The following is a 20,792-nucleotide window of genomic DNA, read 5'->3' as shown; positions in this document are numbered from 1 at the left end:
TTTAAATTTTTTCATTTTTTTTTCAAATCTTTGTTCAAATTCTAGTTAACATATAGTACAATACTGAAGTACAACTTCAGGAATAGAGTTTAGTGATTCATTACTTATAGATAGCACCCAGTGCTCATCACAGCAAGTGCCCTCCTTAATCCCCATCACTTATTTAGCCCATCCCCTGCCCACCTCCCTTCCAGCAACCATCAGTTCGTTCTCTATCATTAAGAGTCTCTTATGGTTTGTTTCCCTTTCTTTTTTTCCTCCCTTCCCATATGTTGATCTGTTTTGTTTCTTAAATTCCACATATGATATTGTCATTCTCTGCCTTACTTCACTTAGCATAGTACACTCTAGCCCTATTCACATTGTTGCAAATGGCAAGATTTCATTCTTTTTAATGGCTGAATACTATTCCATTGTGTATATATATATATATACACACCACCTCTTTACCCATTCATCAATTGATGGACATTTGGGCTCTTTCCATAATTTGGCTATTGTTGATAATGCTGCTATAAACATTGGGGTGCATGTGTCCCTTTGAATCTGTTTTTTTGTATCTTTTGGGTAAATACCTAATAGTGCAATTGCTGGATCATAGGGTGGTTCTATTTTTAACTTTTTGAGGAACCTCCATATTCCACAGTGTTTTCCACAGCGGCTGTACCAGTTTGCATTCCCACCAACAGTGCAAGAGGGTTCTCCTTTCTTGGCATTCTTGCCAGCTTCTGTTGTTTCCTGTGTTTTTAGCCGTTCTGACGAGTGTGAGGTACTATCTCATCGTGGTTTTGATTTGATGAGTGATGTTGAGCATCTTTTCCTGTGTCTGTTAGCCATCTGGATGTCTTCTTTGGAAAATGTCTATTTATGTCTTCTGCCCATTTCTGAACTGGATTATTTGGTTTTGGGTGTTGAGTTTAGCAAGTGCTTTTTAGATTTTGGATCTTAACTCTTCATCTGATATGTCATTTGCATTATCTTCCATTCCGTAGGCTGCCTTTTAGTTTTGTTGATAGTTTCTTTCATTGTACAGAAACTTTTTATCATATCTCTGGTGTTTTTTTGTATCTCCTTAGATTTCTTTCATCAGTATTTCATTGTTAGATTTATATCCAGTACTTTTTAATTTTTGTGTGCTATTGTAAATGGTACTTTAAAAAAGTTTGCTCAGTTGTTCGTTGCTACTATAAGAAAAGCAATTGATTTTTTTAAAAGATTTTTTTAATTTATTTATTCGACAGAGATAGAGACAGCCAGCGAGAGAGGGAACACAAGCAGGGGGAGTGGGAGAGGAAGAAGCAGGCTCACAGCAGAGGAGCCCGATGTGGGGCTCGATCCCACAATGCCAGGATCAAGCCCTGAGCCGAAGGCAGACGCCTAACCGCTGTGCCACCCAGGTGCCCCAGCAATTGATTTTTGAATATTGACCATGTACCTTGTGACCTTGATAAATTCATTTATTAGTTCAAGGATCTTATATATAGATTCATTAGGATATTGTACAGAGACCCACTTTACAAATAGAAGTGGTTTCATTTCTTATTTTCTAATATTATGCCTTTTATTTCTTTTTCTTAGCTTATTGTACTGTCAAGGACTTTTTTTATTGCCAAGTGTAAGAATACTTTTTATACAAATATAATTTACACTGGCTAATATAATGTTGAGTAGGGGAGATGAAATTGCACATTGTTGCCTTTTCGTAATCTTAGGGGAAATGAATTAGCCTTTCACTATGACATACTGTATCAGCTGTAGGATTTTTTGTACATCCTTTTTATCAGGTAAGGGAAATTCCCTCTGTTCCTAGTTTGCTGAGGGTTTTAATCTTTAATACATGTTAAATTTTGTCAAGTGCTTGTTCTGTGTCTATTGAGACATATTTTTAGGTTTAGTTTGTTAATATGGTGAACTGTACTGATTGATTTTTTTCAATGTTTGACTAGCCTTGCTTTTCCAGGATAAACTCTACCTGGTCTTCATCTATTCTCTTATTTATATATTTCTGATTCAATTTGCTGATACTTTGTTGAAGATTTTTCTGTTCCTGAAGGATATTGATATGTGGTTTCTTTTATTTTAATGTCTGTACAGTTTCGTTATCAAGGTAATGCTGGCCTCATAAACCAAATTGGAAAGTGTTCTCTCCAAGTTTCTGGAAGAGATTGTGTAGAATTAGCTCTTCCTTAAATGTTTTGCAGATATAACCAAAAAAACTATTTGTGCCTGGAACTTTCTTTGTTGGGAGATGTTATCTATGATTTCAATTTTAAAAGAGTTGCAGTTATCTTAATACTTAAAGAAAATTCAGGTATCTATTATTGAGTTTGGGTAGTTTCTATCTTTCAAGAAATTGGTCCATTTCAACAAAGTTGTCAAATTTATGGGCATAGAGTTGTTTGTATTATTCCCTTCCATCCTTTTAATCTCTGCAGGGTCTATAATGATAATCTTTCCTCTCATTCCTGATATCAGTAATTAGTGTTTTCTTTGTTTTTCTTGATCAGTCTAGCTAGAGTTTGATAATTTTTCCAGATCCCATCTAAGAATAAGGCTTTCATTTCATTGTTTTTCTCCATCTTTTTGGTTTTCCGTTTTATTGACTTCTGCTTTAATATTTGTTCTTTTCTTTTGCTTGTTTTTGTCCTAAACTACTCTTCTTTCTGTGGTTTCCTGAGGTGAAAGCATTAAGTTACTGATTTTAGATTTTTCTTCTTTTCTAATCTATTTATTTACTGCTGTACATTTCCCACTAAGCACTGCTTTAGCTGCATAACACAAATTTTGGTATGTTGTATTTTCATTTCCCTTAAAATATGTTCTAATTTCTCATGAGACTTCCTCTTTACAGGTCTTTTAAAAATACATTAATTTCCAAATATTTGATAAATTTTAAGATATCTTCTGCTATTTTTTTAATTTGTAACTCAATTCCATCATGTTCAGAGACTATACACTGTATGATCCCTGTTGTTTTAAATTTGTTGAAGTTTGTTTTATGGTATAAATATGGTCTGTCTTTGTGAATGCTCCATGTGTACTTGAAAAAATACATATTTTGCTATTATTGGGTAGAGGGTTCTTTAAATGTCAATTAAATTGAATTGTGTGATAGTATCCATATCCTTGCTGATTTGCGGTCTACTTACTGTTCCTTTAGTTCTATTAGTTTTGGCCTCATGTGTTTTGGAGCTCTGTCGTTAGATGCATAGGCACATAGGATTATTATATCTTCATGATAAATTACCCTTTTATTATTATGTAATGTCTCTCTTTATCCCTAATAATTTTTCTTCTTCTGAAGTCTATACACGATTCAGCTTTCTTTTGATTGCTGCTTGCATGGTGTATCTTTTACCATGATTTTGTTTAATATAAGTATATTACTCTACTTGACTGAGTATCCGTGTCTTGTAGACAGCATACAGTTAGAGCTTATATTTTTTCCTAACTGATAATCTCTCTCCATTAATTAGTATGTTTAGACAACTTTATACTTGATGTGGTTGATATCATTGAATTTAGATCTACCATTTTATTATTTTTCTTTTCTGTTTTTACCTCTGATTTTTGTTGCTCTGTTTCTCATTCTATTGGATTATTTGAATAATCCACAATTTTTAAAAAAGTATTCCATTTTCACTATAATGCTTTGCATTATTTTTTAGTACAAATTTTTCTATCTACTTAGAGATAATATTTTACCACTTCAATAAAATGTAGAAGGCTTGCGATCATGTAGGTCTCCTTTACCCGCCCCTGATTATGTTAGTCGTATGTAATATGTCTGTATACTTTGAAGTTCCCCCCAACTTAATGTTTTTTGTCTCAATATTTATACATATTTTAAAGAAACCAAGAGGAGAAAAATTATTACATTTACCATTTCATTGCTCTTTTTTTCTTTCTAAAATTTACTGGGGTATCATTTCCCTTCAGGGTGAAGAACTTTAGATTTGTTTGGAGTAAATCTGCTGGCAAAGAATTTTCTTGGTTTCCTTGATCCGAGAATGTCTTTATTTTGCCTTTATTCTTGAGGGATATTTTTAGTGGATATAGAGTTCTGTGTTGACAGTTCTTTTCATTCTACTAAGAATGTTCTGTGTTCTGGCTCTATGATTTTTGAGGTGAAATCTGCAGTCATTTGAATAATTGTCATCTATATGTAATATGTTACTTTTCTCTGCTGCTTTCAAAAATATTCTTTCAAATCTTTGGTTTTTAGCAGTTTGATCATAGCCTATCTGGGTGTGTGTGCATTTTCGTATGTTTTATTTTTGTTTTTGTTTCTTAGTTTCTCCTTTTATGAGGATTGCTCAGCTTTGTGAAACTGTAAATTTATGTGTTTCACTGAATTTGAGAAAGTTTCAGTCATTATTTTTTTAACTATGTTTTCTGTATTAAACTCTTTCTCCTCTCCTGGGACCCCCATCACATGAATATTAAACTTCTTAATATTTTCTCACAGGTCTTGGAGGCTCTGTTTGTTTTATCAGTTTTTTTTCTCTCTCAGTGTTCAAATTGTATTATTTGTATGCATCTGTCTTTTAGATCACTGAATTTCCTGTCATCTCCTTTCTGCTATTGAATCCTTACACTGGAATTCTTATTTCAGATATTTTTCAGTCCTAAAACTTCCTTTTGGTTCTTTTATTTTTTCTGTTTCTCTGCTGAGTGCACCTCTCTTTCCATTTATTATTTATTTTAAAAGATTTTCTTTATTTAGAAAGAGAGCTCAACCCTGGGGAGAGGCAGAGAGAGAGAGAGGGAGAAAGAATCTCAAACAGACTCCCCGCTCAGCACGGAACCCCTGCGGGGCTCAGTCTCACTGCCCATGAGATCATGACCTGAGCAGAAATCAAGAGTCCGATGCTTACCCAACTGATCCACCCAGCACCCTACCCATTTATTTATTTATTTTTTTAATGTTCACCTTTACCTCATGGAGGATGCTTATAATAATTGCTTTAAAGTTTTTTGGGGGGGGCGCCTGGGTGGCTCAGTCGTTGAGCATCTGCCTTCGGCTCAGGGCATGATCCCAGCGTTATGGGATCGAGCCCCACATCAGGCTCCTCCGCTGGAAGCCTGCCTTCTTCCTCTCCCACTCACCCTGCTTGTGTTCCCTCTCTGGCTGGCTGTCTCTCTGTCAAATAAATAAAATCTTTTAAAAAAATAAATAAAGTTTTTTTCTGGTAATTCCAGCATCTCGCTTTTTCTTTGAGAATTAGTCATATTCTGGTTCTTTGTATGTCAAGTAATTTTGGATTATACCGTGGACTTTTGGAAAATGAAATTCTGGTTCCTATTAAGATCTTCTGGATAAGACTGATTTTTGTTTTAGTAGTCAAACAATTTGGTTAGGTTCAGTTGCTTTCCTTCTGTGGATGATGTTTCTGATATCAGGTCATAATTGCAAGCCTTTGCTGTGCTGTCTAGATACACTTCTCGGCGTGCATTACTCAGGGGTTTGTCTGGGACTTGAGTTTATATCATAGCTCAAAGCCTTTGGTATGCTTCTTTGGATTTGTTTTATATATGCACAACTTGGTACTCGTGTCTGAATTAGGGAGTCCTTTCTTTGGGTCTGTCTCCCTCAGAATTTCTCCCTACTTTCCATATCCCAAGGACCCCTTTCTCTGTATTTTTCTGTCCAAAATAATGACATTTCCTCAGAGTTCCAGCTTCCCACACTTTCACACAACACGTCCATACTTCGGACAAAGTGGCAAGAGGAAAAAAGGAGAATACTGGGGTTCCCCCTGCTTTGGACTAAATCTTTGTGTCCACCGACTTGATATGTTGAGGCTCAGTCACCATTGTGATGACATTTGGAGATGCAGCTTTGGGAAGTTATTGGGACTTGTGGGTGGAGTCTTGAATGGGGTTAGTGCCCTTAAGAGACACAGAGGGATGACCACTCTGCTTTTTGCCATGTGAGGAGGTGGCTAGAAGACTGCCATCTGCAAAGCAGAAGGAGGCCCTCACCAATCACTGGATCTGCTGGAACCTTGATTCCTGGGTTTCCCAGCCTCCAGAACTGTGAAAAATGTCTGTTATTTAAGCTACCCAGGTGATGGTCATTTGTTGTAACAGCCTGAGCAGACTGAGACAGCCTTATACACCATAGCAGAGCACAGATCTCTTTGCCCAGCTCTGTTATCCAGAGAGATTGGTCTTCTCTCCATGTAGTAAGTGCCTGTACTATCCCTGCTTCTTCACAGGATTACAGTTCTGTGGCTGGGGTGGACCTGGAGATAGGGGCAGAATTAAAAAGAGATTCCCCTGCCCCCCTTCCCCCCCCCACCAGTTCACACATGATCATTTTCTGTCTTCTAGTTTGAGTTTCTGCTACCTGTGCCTGCTGCCCAGTTCCCCCATTAGGCCTATTCTTTGACCAAAACCAGAAGATAGAAAGGAAAAAAACAACAATGATGACAAATACGCAAGAAACTCACAACCCCCTTATTGGTCATTCCTCAAGTTTTAACTTTCTTCCCATTCACTTTTTATTATTTACTTTTTAGAATCTGTTAAGTAAAATTTTGTATTTAATCCACAACTTTTCATTATAATCAGTCAAAGAAAAAGGCTATGACAGACTTAGGCTGGGTTGGTCAGCACCAGAGTCCTTCCTCCAAATTCAAGATGGTGTTCTTTGGACTGGTATTCCCCATGCAGGGATGACCGCTTAGAAAATGCGCATTTTTAGAATCCTTTAATTTGTATGATGTTTGCCAGATGCTTTTTGTTGTTTACCTTCCAGGAAGTTATCACACTTTATTTGATCTAGGGAAAAAGGATAAAGAAGAATCACTGTGGACCTTTCCCTCAAAGAATATCCTATTTAGATGAGTGATGTCATTAACAAATTGTAAAATTACCATAATAGAATGTGATCTTTGTATCAGAGTACCATAAATGTAATATGGATGCACTGCTAAAGAGGTTCAGAGAGAAAAGAGACCAAGATGGGCTTTCCGTATTGCGTAACATTCGAGCTGACCCTGAAACATTAGTGGGACTTGAACATAAAAGGATGAGAAGTGCATTTTGGACAAAGAAACAACGTCAACATGGGTATTGTGGTTAAAAATTGTGGAAGCAACAGAAGGAAGAGTGAGTCATTCAGTTTCTTTAGGGAAGCATAAATGCTAACACACATAATCCTCCCAACTTAAAAATACTTCTAAAATGTGGCAGAATGAAACTTACATATTTATAAGTTTTATTTCTTTCTGATTTTCCTTCACACTCCCTTTAGTTTCTTATGGATATGGTTCTCTTTTTATTAGTTTATTACATTTAAGATATTACACTACTCTTTTGGTCTCCTTTCTTACTAAATATAATTAACATTATGGTATGGACTGAATTGTCCACCCCCCCCCCATTCGTATGTCGACTATATTACCCTCAATGAGACTATCTGGAGACAGGACCTTCAAGGAGGTAACTAAGGATAAGTGAGGTCATAAGGGTGGAGCCCTAATTCAATAGGACTGGTGTCCTTATAATCAGAGATACCAAGAATGCATGCACAGAGGAAAGGCCTACATGATGATACAGCAAGAGAGCTGTGTTGTCTGCAAGCCAAGAAAAAAGGCCTCTAGAGAAAACAAATCTGCCAGCACCTTGATCTTGGATTTCCAGCCTCTAGAACTGTGGGAAAATAAATTTTGTTAAGACAGTCTGTGGTATTTTGTGTGTTGCATACCATTTGAGCTGACCTTGAAACATGAGTAGGACTTGAACATGAAAGGATGAGGAAGAAGTGCATTTTGGACAAAGGAACAGCGTGAACATGAGTATCGTGGTTAAAAATTGTGGAAGCAACAGAAAGAAGGGGGGAGTCATTCAGTTTCAAGCTGACTGTTACATTGTATAACCTGAATACTGGGGGACTAGACTATCTTTTTTATAATATAAGCTGCGCATTTTATGCCAGGTTCTAACTTAAATGCTAAAAAGCATGGTGACTTCCATTCGGGACAGATTCTCCAATAAAACTCTAAATTCATATTATAATGAGATGAAATCAAATAAATTACCCTGTTTCAGCACCACACTGTTTTGGGGTTTTTTTTGCCCCAGTCACCTTTTATTTTCTCCTTTTGCTCTTCTAACAATCTGTGTGCATTTGCTGTGCTCACTTTTGAAGAGTATGATAGTATCTATAGGAACGTGGCCAAACTTATGGCAGGTGTTTACTGAAACTTCCAAGAAAAAGAACAATAATCTTAACGCTGATTCGATTTCACAAAAGGCAGAGAGCTAGGTGGTCAGATACCATTTGGCAATGGCAGATCTTGGTTAACTCTGTATGACCCCATAATATCCTAGAAGATAAACTGGCTGCCTCATAGTTTACTGTTCTTTTTCTTATCATAAAAGAGGGAGGTGAGAATACAGCAGGAAGTATGAGCTCACCCAGAGTGCAAAAACTGACTTTCAGAGAATATATTTCTGTCCACAGGAAGCTCACAGATATGTAATGAACTACAAACAGGACATTAAATATGCAATTGTTTGAAATGAATCCTGGATCAACAGTTGTGTTAACACTTTAGGATCCAAGAAGGTTAGAGGATTAAGATAAGGCCTTTTACCTTTTTTTTTTTTAACCATTTTATCTTTAATGGTCTAGATTTCAAAGAGAGAGAGATGATGTTTCAATCCTTTTCTTTCCCTCTCGTACAAATGCTAGCAGATTGAAGCCAAGAAATGGCAGTGACTGGTCACAGGAGTAATTAATGAAGGGCAGGACCTAGTGAAGAACTGGAGTTTTCCCAATTTGCAGTATTCTTGATGGTTAATTAACTGAATTAACTAGAAAGAGCAGCAAATTTTTTTTTCAAAAATGTAATTTAACCTTTAAAGAATTGTAATTTTCCAAAAGGAGTGAAAAAAACTTGTGTTTGCCAGATGATTTTTTAGAGTTGTCATTTTAATAGTCTGCTCAATATAAATGTCTTTGCTATAAGATCACAGTTTCTCAAAACAAGTTAAAAAGTAAAATATTACTGTAAAGCATAAGCTATAAGAACGTGATGTGTGCGTGATTAAGTAGCCTAGAGACAAATCATGACTTGGCCAGCATTGTCTCTCTTCCCTCCTTCTAGGAATGCAAGAAGGTGGCCTCTGATGATAGATCCTCAAGGTCAGGCTAATAAATGGATCAAGAACATGGAAAAAACCAATAGTCTTCATCTGATTAAATTAAACGATCCTGACTATGTCAGGACTCTGGAAAATTGCATCCAGTTTGGTACCCCTGGTAAGTAAGTGAATAATAAGTGTACGTTACAGAAATGCTTGGAGAAGGCACGAATACCCGAAAGGATGTAGGTTTTTTCTTTTTTAAAAAGATATTTGTGTCAGACTCGTCTTCAATAAATAATGACTTTGTTATGTCTTTCATTACTTATTGATAATTAATCAGGAACTTGAGAGACTATTGTTCTCGCGGGTTAGGTTGTTTTCTTTGTCCCAAGATTCATTTGTGATGCATCCTCTAATGTAACTGTTTTCATTTTTGTCTGTGCTTTGCCATTCTTCAGTGCTTGTTATAACTCCGCTTCTGCAATTAAAAGGGCCACTTGACATGCCAGAAGTATTTTAACACAACATTAGTCCAATTATATATTTATTCTTCCTTCGGTTGTCCTACCAAAGTGGCAGAAAAGTGAATACACATTTCACATGGCTGACTATTATCTGCCACAATGGAGAGATTAGAAACATGACAAAGATTTTTTAGTAAAGCACCATGCACATGTCACATTTGTCAAAATGAAATATTTACGATTTAATAAATCAGGGCTGTCACATTTTAAATCTATATTATCTATCAAATTTGAACTATTTACTTGACCAAATAAATAAATGTTAACGTTAGGAAACTACAACATATTTATCCCTACAACAAGTTTAGCAAATTTCAGTTGCTATTAGAGCTAATACTGTTTGGAAGAATTACAACAAATGTATCGGGTAGGCTTATGGACATTTTATTTTTGCGTATTAATAGTGAGCTAATCTTTAAAATATTATAAATTTTAGGTTTTGTTAGGGTACATATGAAATGAAAAAACCAAGTCTACCTACAAAATCTGTGTTTCTGTATGTGGACACACAGACACACATTCAAATGGTATTTCATTCAACCAACTGTTGTTAGAGTATAGTGATAGAGGTGTCACGAAAAAGGGAAAACATGATTATCTTGCTTGTTTAATAGCATCAGACAATATGTATAGTGTGTATAGACAATATGCATAGTATAACAGTATAACTAACTGTAATAAACACAGAAAGTGGACTTATGTCACTAACCCTTGTTAGAACCACTATGCTGTTATGGGTAGGTGCACTAGCTCTGGAATTAGAGTAGTTGTCTCTGTTAGTCACTGTTTAGTTCAGTGATCTTTCTGAGACTCAGTTTCCCCATCTGTACTTTGACCATATAGTGTGAGGAAGAAAAGAGTTACTGTGATTTGGGTACTTATGGTAGTGTCTGAGAAATTTGATGTATGTTGTTCCTTAGTTGGAGATTTACTATGCGGTGTATGCATATTCTTTTAATTATACTAGTATTATCTTTAATTATATTAGCATAATAAAAAAGACATAGATGTTTATGAGAATTCAGAGAAATAGGGAAGATTTCTTGAAAGAATTGGCACCTTAAATACTTTAATTAAAATTACTTGATTTCACTTGGTCAAATTTCCTTGATAAGGTAAAAAAATCAAATCATTTAATATCTACCACATGCTTGACATTCTGAGATCCTACAATCTCAGTCATGGATCTTGATGTTAGGTTCCATCATTTTAGAGAAGAAAGGGCCATAGAGACAATGAGTCTAGTGGTTTCCAAACTGTGGGAGAGAAAATCAACTTTTAATGGGTCATGACCAGCATTTTTCAATGAAACACAGTAGAGAAGAGTAGAATATATTAGGCTGCATGGCATGGAGTAAAGGTAAACATTAGTTCATGAAATTTTTGAAGTTTTATATGCATATGTAAGTATGTGCTTAATCAAAATTTAAAATGTATTTCTTACTTGGAGTTGTGCCCATAAAAATATGAAATCCAGTAGTAATTCCAATCACTTCATTTTATTAACAAAGTAAGTGAGGTGCTAGAGGATGTTAGTTACATGGCTTAACCAAGATTGTACCCCCAGTTAAGGGAAGTGCTGAAACTAGTCCCAAGTCTTCTGCCTTTGTCCAGTGCCTACTGGGCCACTCGCAGTTGTTTTAACCTACTTTTGGGGATGAACTATTTTAAAAATGGATAATAATTATTTACAATACCTTCTAACATTAGTCATCAGAGAAAAGTGAAAATTTTAAATCTATTATAGAAAGAGTAACAGATGGCAGATTTTATAACTGTTTTTACATCGGAACTTCAAGTAAAAGAATTGGTTACTGTTACAGTTTTAAAACATAAGCAGTTGAAGACTTCCATTTAAAAGTTATTTTGGGTATTGGCCTATTCCAGAACAGCAGCTTTTGATGCGTCATCCCTTGTTGGCAGCCTGGGTAGAGAAGACAGGGGTTTTCTTCTTCCTCCACCTGCCTCTGCTTCAGCCAGAGCAGGCCTCCCTTTCCTCTGTTTATATTAAGTTTTAAGATAATATCTTCTTTGGAAAAAAAAAGTATCCTACTGCTTGCAAAGGAAAGTTTGAAAGCCAATGTTCTAGAAAATACAGATACATCTATATTAGCTACATCAGTTAATAAGTTGTGCATAGGTTATTAATTGTATAAATATTGCTGATAGATCAATTTGTTTATACCTCAATAAAGCTGGAAAAATAAGACAAAATTTTAAAAAGACATTAACTTGTATAGAATATCTCTGAATAACTTTTCATTAACTCTATGAAAAAAATCTTTGCCTTAAGAACAATATCTGTCATACCTGAGCCTCCCTTCCCTTTATCTCCTCGCACTGTGCTTTCTTTTCCCCCTTGCATCTAACATGCAAAACTGCTTCTGGTTTAACTTTTCCTTCATTTGCTCATTTGCTTGCTCATTCATTCACCTAACAAATATTTGTTTTGCAACTACCACATGCCACTGAAAACATAGCAAGAACAAGACAGAGTTGGTCTCTGCTGTTTTGGAGCTTCTTGGTTTAAAGAAGGAGACCAAGATTAGTGTGATGAGGGTTAGAACACGGGAGTATGGGGTGCACGGGAACAGGGAGTCTGTATGACCTGGCATCGCTTCATATCTCTTGGCTTTCTGTGCTCTTCCATCCACTTGGTGAATTCGTTTAAGTTCATCCTTTAAGATACAGCTCAAACACCTCTCTTCCTGTGACATCTCAACCTCTCCAATGAAATGCCAATAATGAAGTTTTTACAAATTTCTACTATTGCCCTTATTATTATGTACGTAACTGCTTCTCACCTCCAAGCTCTTTGACGGTGCCCAGTAGGTGGTTCAAAATGATTGAATCTCCTCTGGATGCAATATGCTACACTGTTGAACATAATACACAGAAGATTTTTTTTTATTAATTTGAAGTCTAACATAGAATAATGTAGATAATTCATAATTTTAAAAAAACCTGATATCAGTTGCTGTCCTAAGTGAAAATTATATATGAAAGGAATACTTGGGTTTCTTTCATATGTCTCTTAGTAAGGATAACTGTTTTTAGTGAGATGCTCTGCCTTAGTCAAAAGATACTAGCAGCATGTGTTTGGTCTCCAATCTTGGTTTCCCACTAGGTTTGCAAATACTGTGATGAGCTGACATTTGGAAATGAGGAAGGGTTTTTACATAAACCAGTATATTGTTAACTTTGATGATAGAAATATGAAAAAAAAAAGCCTGTCTCATTAATTTTTGCTCCTGTATTTTAACCTGAAACATATTTTGATCTAATTAAAAGTTAAAGGAGTCAAATTAAAATAGTTAAATTAAGGATAACATTCTGTGGTAATTCATGTACCTATAGATTTGTGTTCTTTTTCCTGTTTTTTAAGTTTAGAATACTTTTGATTTTTCACTGAGGCTAAAATATAGTAAATATTCAATTCTGAGAACAGAGTTCTTTGAAATCAGGATGCTATAGAAAACTTAACAGACATAAGACTTGATTCTGTTAGTTTTCACTTTTGGGGTAAAGAATCAAGTTTATAATATTTAAGTTTTATATGTATTTTAGCTTTGAAAAAGATTCATACATATTAGTATAGGCACTCGTAATTCCATTTCAAAATAGGAAATAAATAGTGTAGGGGCTGAAATTGTAGAATATATTTTTAGGGAAAAATAAAGATGAGATTTTATTCAAAAAATTGCTGTTAATAAAAGTTCAGGCAATTAAGCAACATTAAAATGTTTAAAAATTTCATAAACAGAATTTCCAGTTCATATCTTATTCTAGCAAATTAATAGATTTTAAAAATCTGATCATATAAAAATAAAAATGAAAAATCAATATTTAGTATAACTGTTGCTTAACATCATTAGGAAAGTTCTTTTCATTGCAATAAAATAAGAAAAAATGAGAGTGCAATAACATTCGGAAAGAGGAAATAATATTTTATTTGTAGATAATATATTTCATCTAGAATATCAAAGAAAATTAGCTAAAAATCTATTAGGATAAAGGAATTTAATGGAGTAGAGATATTCCAAAAAGAATATTTAAAAGTAACAACCAAGAAAAAGTTGTGTGTGTACTGATTCTAGTCAACCAGTGAGTAGGAAACAAAACAAAACAAAAAACCAAAAATTAGCGTGACTAGCAATGCATAGTTAAAAAAAAAAAAAAAAAGACAAAACTTCACAGAAAAGCGCGAAGATTTGAGTAGGACCTCTCTTTTGGTCTGGTAAGAAAACTAAATGCTGTAAACATGTCAGCTCTTTCAGAAATACATGTTTTAGAAATAATGCTAAAGTTAACCTAGAAGAAAGAAATAAAAGAGCCAATAAAAATTCAGAAGAGTGAGTTTGCAATTAACTGGAGTAAGTTCTGGAATAAACTCTAATATATAAAGCCTTCAATGCATTATAAAGTACATTATGAACCAATGGAAAGATAACAGGTCGTTCAGCAAATGGTGTTGACAGTGGTTTTGTAGAAAAATGTATTAAGTCAGAGTCTCACCTCACACCAAAATATGTTCTAGATAAATTAAAGAATTAAATATGAAAGAAAAAATAGAAGACATAAATGTTAAAAGAGCATAGGGGAATAACTGATTTGCCTTTGAGAAAGAACTTTCTAAAAAAATACACAATTGATAAAGAAAAAGATTAATAGATTTGACTCTAAAAATTTATAAGCTAAGCCAAGAAGCATTAAACTTAAGAGACCATCAAGCAAATATAATTTATGGAACTTATTGCATTTATTTATATTTAAGTAATCAAACTGTAATAAAAATATTTAAAGATGGGGCACCAGGCTGGCTCAGTTGGTAGAGCATGTGACTCTTAATCTCAGGGTTGTGAGTTCGAGCTCCACATGTTCGGTGTGGCGCCTACTATAAGAAATAAATTAAAAAGTTTTTTAAATTAAAATATTTTAAGACAATGTGGAAACATATTCCCTGCCATATATTTGATTAAATTTTGAATCATTGATAATTTTTTAAACTGTGGCAATTTTTTTAAAAATTTATTTTAGAGACTGTGAGAAAGAGGGCAGGGAAGGGTAGGGGCAGAGGGAGAGGGAGAGAGAATCTAAAGCAGACTCCCTGCTGAGCAGGGAGCCCCGTGTGGGGCTCAAACTCACTACCCCGAGATCATGACCTGAGTGGAAATCAAGAGTTGGATGCTTAACCAACTGAACCACCCAGGTGCCCCAAGCTGTGGCAATTTTTTAAAAAGAGTCTTTACATTTCAGAGATACTTAGTCAAATATTTGAAGCTGAAGTTTTATGATATCTAGGATTTGTTTGTAAATAAACCAGGATGAGATGAGGAAGAAGTGAAAGAAGATTGGCTAAATTTACAAGGGTCAAAGCTGAATGATTTGTATATCAAGTTCAGTGTACCGTTCTTTTTACTTTTGAACAAAGCTTGAAAAAAAATTTTTAAAGATTTTATTATTTATTTTAGAGACATAGCATGAGTGGACAGAGTGGCAGGGAGGCAGAGGAAAAGGGAAAGAATCCCAAATCCCAAGCCTACTTGGTGTTGGGCACAAAGCCTGATGCGGGGCTCGATCTCACGACCCTGAGATCATGACCTGAGCCAATCTGGTGCTCCACCAACAGAGCCACCCAGGTGATCCTGACCAAGGTTTGAATATTTCTACAAGTAGGAAAAAATGTAAAAAGAAGTGTAAACAAATTTGAAAACAAGCAGGAAATGGGCAAGGGGGGAGCTATTTGTTACAATAATGTTAAAAGATACAAATAAAGCTTTAGAAACTAGCACTTTATGACAATGAATGATATTTGTTCCCTGATACCTATTGGTGCCCCCTGTGTTTCTATGTACAGCATTGCATTCATAGTTAAGAAACAAATTTCCTAACTTCCATTGTGATTGTATATGATCATGTGCCTATGGTCTGGCCATCAAGGTATCAGTGGAAGTGTCATTTGTGATTCTCAGGAAATCTTCTTAAAGGATGTTTTCTCCTTTTCTATTTTTTCTTTCTTTCTGGTGGTTGGAATATGGATGCCACTTGAAAGGCCATTTTGGCCAAAAAGATCAAAGCCATGTAATAAGAAGAGTGAAGGAGCAAGATGGCTGCAACTTGGATCTCTGACAGTTCAGACACACTGTCTTCCCAACCCTGGACTGATTACCTCAGGCTCCCTTTACATGGGATATGAAGTCCTTCTTTTTCATGTCATTATCATTGTGGGTTTTTTTTTTATCTCGGAACTGTACCGAAGTGTAAATAACATACACAATAGGAGAATGGGCCAGTATACTAATAGACAATGTACAGAGGGAAAACATGTAATTAGACAAAGAGCATCTAAAACATTAAGCCTTGAACATAAATTTTAACTATTTTTTACCTTGCAAGTTGTAAAAGTCCTGAATACAGTATTTACTGCCGGCCATCTCGCATGGTGGTTAAGGGAGCTGTAGAAGGAGCCACCCTGCTCAGTGCAAGTATCTCCTTTGTCGTTTACTAGCTGATTTAACTGAAAATTTTAGCCCTGTTGCCTTGCCCCAGTTCCCCCATATGTAAAACTGGGATAACAATAGTCCATGCTCTTTTTAAAGCATTTGAGGATGAGAAAATAAAATGTCAACATGGTGCTTGGCATTTATAAGTACAATATTATATAAAAACAGGTTTAAAAAGAAAAAAAAAAGAGTGCTCACTGCAACTCTGAAATTTCTACAGCCATTCAGAAAAGTAATTTGGCAATATAAAAAGCCTTTAAATTAATTACACTTCTAAGACTCCAGCTTGATTAAGTAATCAGAGATGAACACAAGGGTTTATTCAAAAAGATGTTCACTGTAGCATTATTAACAATAGAAAAATGGAAGCAATCTAAATAATAGATTAATGTATTTAATCCATTATAATGCACTCATATTATTTAACTATGAAAAATAATCATTTTATTCAAGGAGAAAATGAAAATGAATTTTAAAATCATCTGACGTGCCTGCTTTGGTTAATTAAGATCTTAGCAGTGAAGGAAACTGACAAGACAATTTTAGGAATTCATTAAGCCAGGCATAATCTCTGGGAAGGAGCAGAGTATGTCTGTACTTTAACGGCAATAGAAGTTCAAATACTTGTCATCCCGATGCCCTAAGCTCCCCCTTTCCCATTAAAACTGCACATCCAGGCCGTCAAAGGACTTGTGTGAAACACCGTTAGTCAAGGTTGGCTGCATTAACACCCCAAACACCAAAATGTAGGACCAATTTGGCAAATGTATCATGAGCCTCAACAATGTCACTGATCTTTCATCCAGGGATTTCCCTTCTAGAATGCTGTCACAGGAAAATATTCTTAAGCACAAATATTTTTACACAGTGCTATTTATATTATGAATGGAAAACAATCCAAATATCTAATAACAGAGAATTGACTTAAAAATGAGATAAAATTAATATGAGACTATTATGCAGTAAGTAAAAGCATGTTTATTAGTTTTAACTGGAATATTTATGGTATGATGTCGAGCAAAATAATTAGGATGCACAATTAGATATATTGTTTAGTCTCAATTGTGCATAGAAAAAGATTAATAAAAATATTGAAGAAGAAAATTTATTCAACAAATAATTATTAAACATAGTTTTGTGTCATTTTTCTATCAACCTATATATGAGTATGAGTCAATTATGTAAAACGCTTAAAAGATAAGCTGAGCCATACTAAACATTGTAAGAGTTTATTTGAGCAAAAATTAGTTGGAATTGGGCATTGCCAAACTGTAAGTGGTTAGGGTGCTCCACTGACCAGAGCTGGGGAAAGAGGGCAAGTAGGGAGCAAAGAAAGGAAATTATTTGATTGGCAATAGCTTAAAACCTCATTGGCTATTTGTATTGGGTTATCCTTAGGATTTCGATGTTGATTTGACTTTGTAACCTTGAGACCTTTATAAGCGTAGATTTTGGTTTCCTTACTTAGGTCACCAAAGCATTACAGCCAACTCAGTCTAACAGCCTCCTTATTTAACACTTTTATTCTTTCCATTTAACATTTCCGTTTAACATTTCCACATGTTCTACAATCATGAGTTACTTTCATAATTAAAAATATAATAACCATTTAAATAACTACAACTTGAGATGCTTATTATCTGGTGTCTCAGACGGAAAATGGCAGACCAGGTGGGGAGCCCCGAGTAGGACTATAGCCAAGAAGTATGGAAGGATGATGCAAAAGGACTGGAGAGACCCACCAGTTCAGCCCATCCTGCAGGCATCTGATAGTTTTTATGACATCATTTCCTTATACTCCAAAGACAAAAATAATTTTATAAGTAACTAGGAATAACAGAAATCTAGAAGCTGAAAGAATTTTGGAGGGTTGAACGTTTACAGTCAATATTTAAAATAACATGGCATCTTTTTCCGATCTTACTCCAGTGTTGCTAGAAAATGTTGGAGAAGAACTAGATCCTATTCTGGAACCTCTTCTACTAAAACAGACTTTTAAGCAGGGTGGCAGTACGTGTATCCGACTTGGGGACTCTACCATTGAATACGCACCAGATTTCCGCTTCTATATTACCACCAAGCTAAGAAACCCTCATTATCTTCCTGAAACATCAGTAAAGGCCAGTATCTAAAGTGAATATTTCTATATTGAATTTTACAATTAACAACTCTATTTTCCTCCTAAGGCATAAGAAGAAAAGGTCTTCCTAAGAAAAATAGATTTTGTCTTTGTTTGGCATTTCCCGAAATTGCTATAATAATTTCCAAATGTTTATTTTGTATGTGCATGTAAGTAATAAAGGAGCCTTCAGTATGCAGTGAAAAAAAAGACTTTGAGAATCTAATTTCTATAATTATTATTCTTAGAATTTCATTGTTAAGAGTAGATGACATATATGCACTTCCTTTGTAATAAATGATAATATGCTAAGTCTTGGCATTGAAATTAACAAAAATCCATTCTTCTTTCTCAGAATAAGGTTGCTGCTATCTGACTTTATATAATTACTTAAAAGAACTGATTTTCATCAGTGGTTCTTTGAAAATACTAGAAATTCCTTTCAAGAGCAAAGTTAATTTAAAGTTTTAGTCAATGACTAAAATTACTTGAGATGTTGATCTGTGACTGAATTCCTGGAGGTCATTCCATTTTTTATTCCCAAATCTTGACACTTGATCAATGTTTGTGAAATGAGTGAGGGAGGGAGGGTTAACTTTCATTTACAGAAGCTAGCAGGAGAGGACATTAAGAAATGTTGATTCAGATTTTGAAAGTTACATATGGGAGACAGGATTTAGCTAGGGAGTTCAAATACTGTCCTTTATTGGAAATATTTAAATTAATGTAGGCCTCTCTCTACAAAGGCAGAGGAAGCAGAAAGATGACATAATTCATTCCCTCCAAGATGAATAAACATTGTCACTGCTCTCAAGAGGTTTACATTGTAAATAATGTGTATGTTAGGTGACTATATTTATGATTAGGAAAATACAGGAGCTCAGAATTGGGGACATACTTTAGGCTGGACATTTGGAGAAGCCAAGAAAACTGAGGGAAATGGGGTAACCCTTGAGGTTAGTTTTAAAAACACAGTGTTCAAATATGGAAATTTTTGCGCTATTTTTAACTAATTAAAATAACTGTTATCTAAACACCTAAAAATTGTGTATTATCTATCTATTAGGAGAGGTAGTATCTGAACATGGAATCTGAAGCCAGACTACCTTGGTTCAAATTCTAGCTTTATCATTTGCCAATTCTGTGACATTAACCAAATTGTTTAATCTCTTTGTGCCTCTATTCCCTAGTCTAGATAATGGGAATAATAAATATCCATCTCATAGAGTGGTATGAAAGACTAAATAAATTAATCTACGTAAAGGCTTAGAATAAGGCCCAGCACATAGTGTTATATGAGTGTTAACGATTAGCATTATTATTTAACTTTTAAATATAAGTGAGAAAGAATGAAACATAAGAGAAAATGTTAAAATCCCAAAGCTGTGTTATTTTTTTTTTAATAGATGACATGGAAAACCATTTTTACTTTTCAGTAAGATCTATGAAAATTTCAGAAATAATTAACAATTCTTAGTTCAGGAGTAACTAGTTGTAGAAGTCATAAACTGCTCTGGGGAGGAAACTGATTCAGTATTAAAATCCTTAAGATCCCTAGGGTATCATATTGTTTCATTATTTTTAATTGCTGGGATTGATTAAACAGGGATTAGAAAACATAGTGAGGCAGTTACTTGCTTTCATTTACAAATTAAAATACTTCTTCTAAATCCTATTTTTAGGGTCTTTTATGTACCTTTGCTTTCTAGGTACCCAAGGGATGATATCATGCTGCTATAATCCTTTTGAATCTAAATGAAAACGAAATTATGAAAGCATATGCTGTATAATTTGAAATGTTTCTTTGTTATTATTTCTTTCAATGTTTATTGTCATTTGTGAGCAAATGCCTAGATTTACAAAATCTTGATCTTGAAAGATCCAGCATTAATGGAATATGAATAAATACCTCCTTGGGTCTGAATACAGTGAGGTAAAGTTTGTAAAACATACATTTCCCTCAATATTATGACTATGGTTTGGGGATTAAAGCAAATACAACTTGTGTACTTGGTTTCTAATGTCAAGAGGAAAAATCTCTTGAAAGCTTTATTTTTTCCCATGAATAAATGACAAAGCACTAGAGAATTACAAAATAACATTTAATGGGTTTTTTTAATTGCTCGATTTCAGGAATTTCTTATTCTCCCATCTAAGTGTATGATTATGCTCATGTAACCTATTCCTAGTGGTATCCAAAGCCCACCACAGGTCAAGTGAGTGTGGGGGGGAATTTAACCAAGAGGAAACCACCACAGAGAAGGTGCCAAGATTGGGCAGAGGAGGGGGTCACGTTCCTAGGGGCATAGCAAGAAACTGTTTTACACTTTCTGATCACAGGTAGGACATTTTCTTACAGAAAGGGAATTACTCTGTTCTTGTGGAGGGAATATTCTCAAATTCTCTTATTAGGAAAGGTGGGGAAATATAGAGTCTCCCATTCAGTGGCCAGAGCTGAAGCACATGCAGACATTTCACAGCTGGAGTGCGTGGGATTCCACCAGCATTCAGTATAGCAGACATGGAAGGCACGTGGAAAGGAGGCAT

General features: G+C 34.9%; 1 protein-coding gene across 1 annotated transcript in view; it reads left to right on the top strand.

Moving 5' to 3' along the window:
• Positions 1 to 20,792, top strand: part of DNAH7 (dynein axonemal heavy chain 7) — a 255,447-nt gene that overhangs the window by 173,276 nt on the left and 61,379 nt on the right. The window contains exons 48-49 of the mRNA XM_057316048.1: positions 9,120 to 9,274; positions 18,056 to 18,246. Of these exons, the coding sequence (XP_057172031.1) occupies positions 9,120 to 9,274; positions 18,056 to 18,246 (346 nt within the window). The remainder of the gene's footprint in view (positions 1 to 9,119; positions 9,275 to 18,055; positions 18,247 to 20,792) is intronic.

The sequence above is a fragment of the Ursus arctos genome, unplaced genomic scaffold, assembly GCF_023065955.2.
Source record: "Ursus arctos isolate Adak ecotype North America unplaced genomic scaffold, UrsArc2.0 scaffold_1, whole genome shotgun sequence".
NCBI classification, from domain to species: domain Eukaryota; kingdom Metazoa; phylum Chordata; class Mammalia; order Carnivora; family Ursidae; genus Ursus; species Ursus arctos.
The sequence above is the reverse complement of the archived record's forward strand: the minus strand, read 5'-3'. Positions and strand labels throughout refer to the sequence as shown.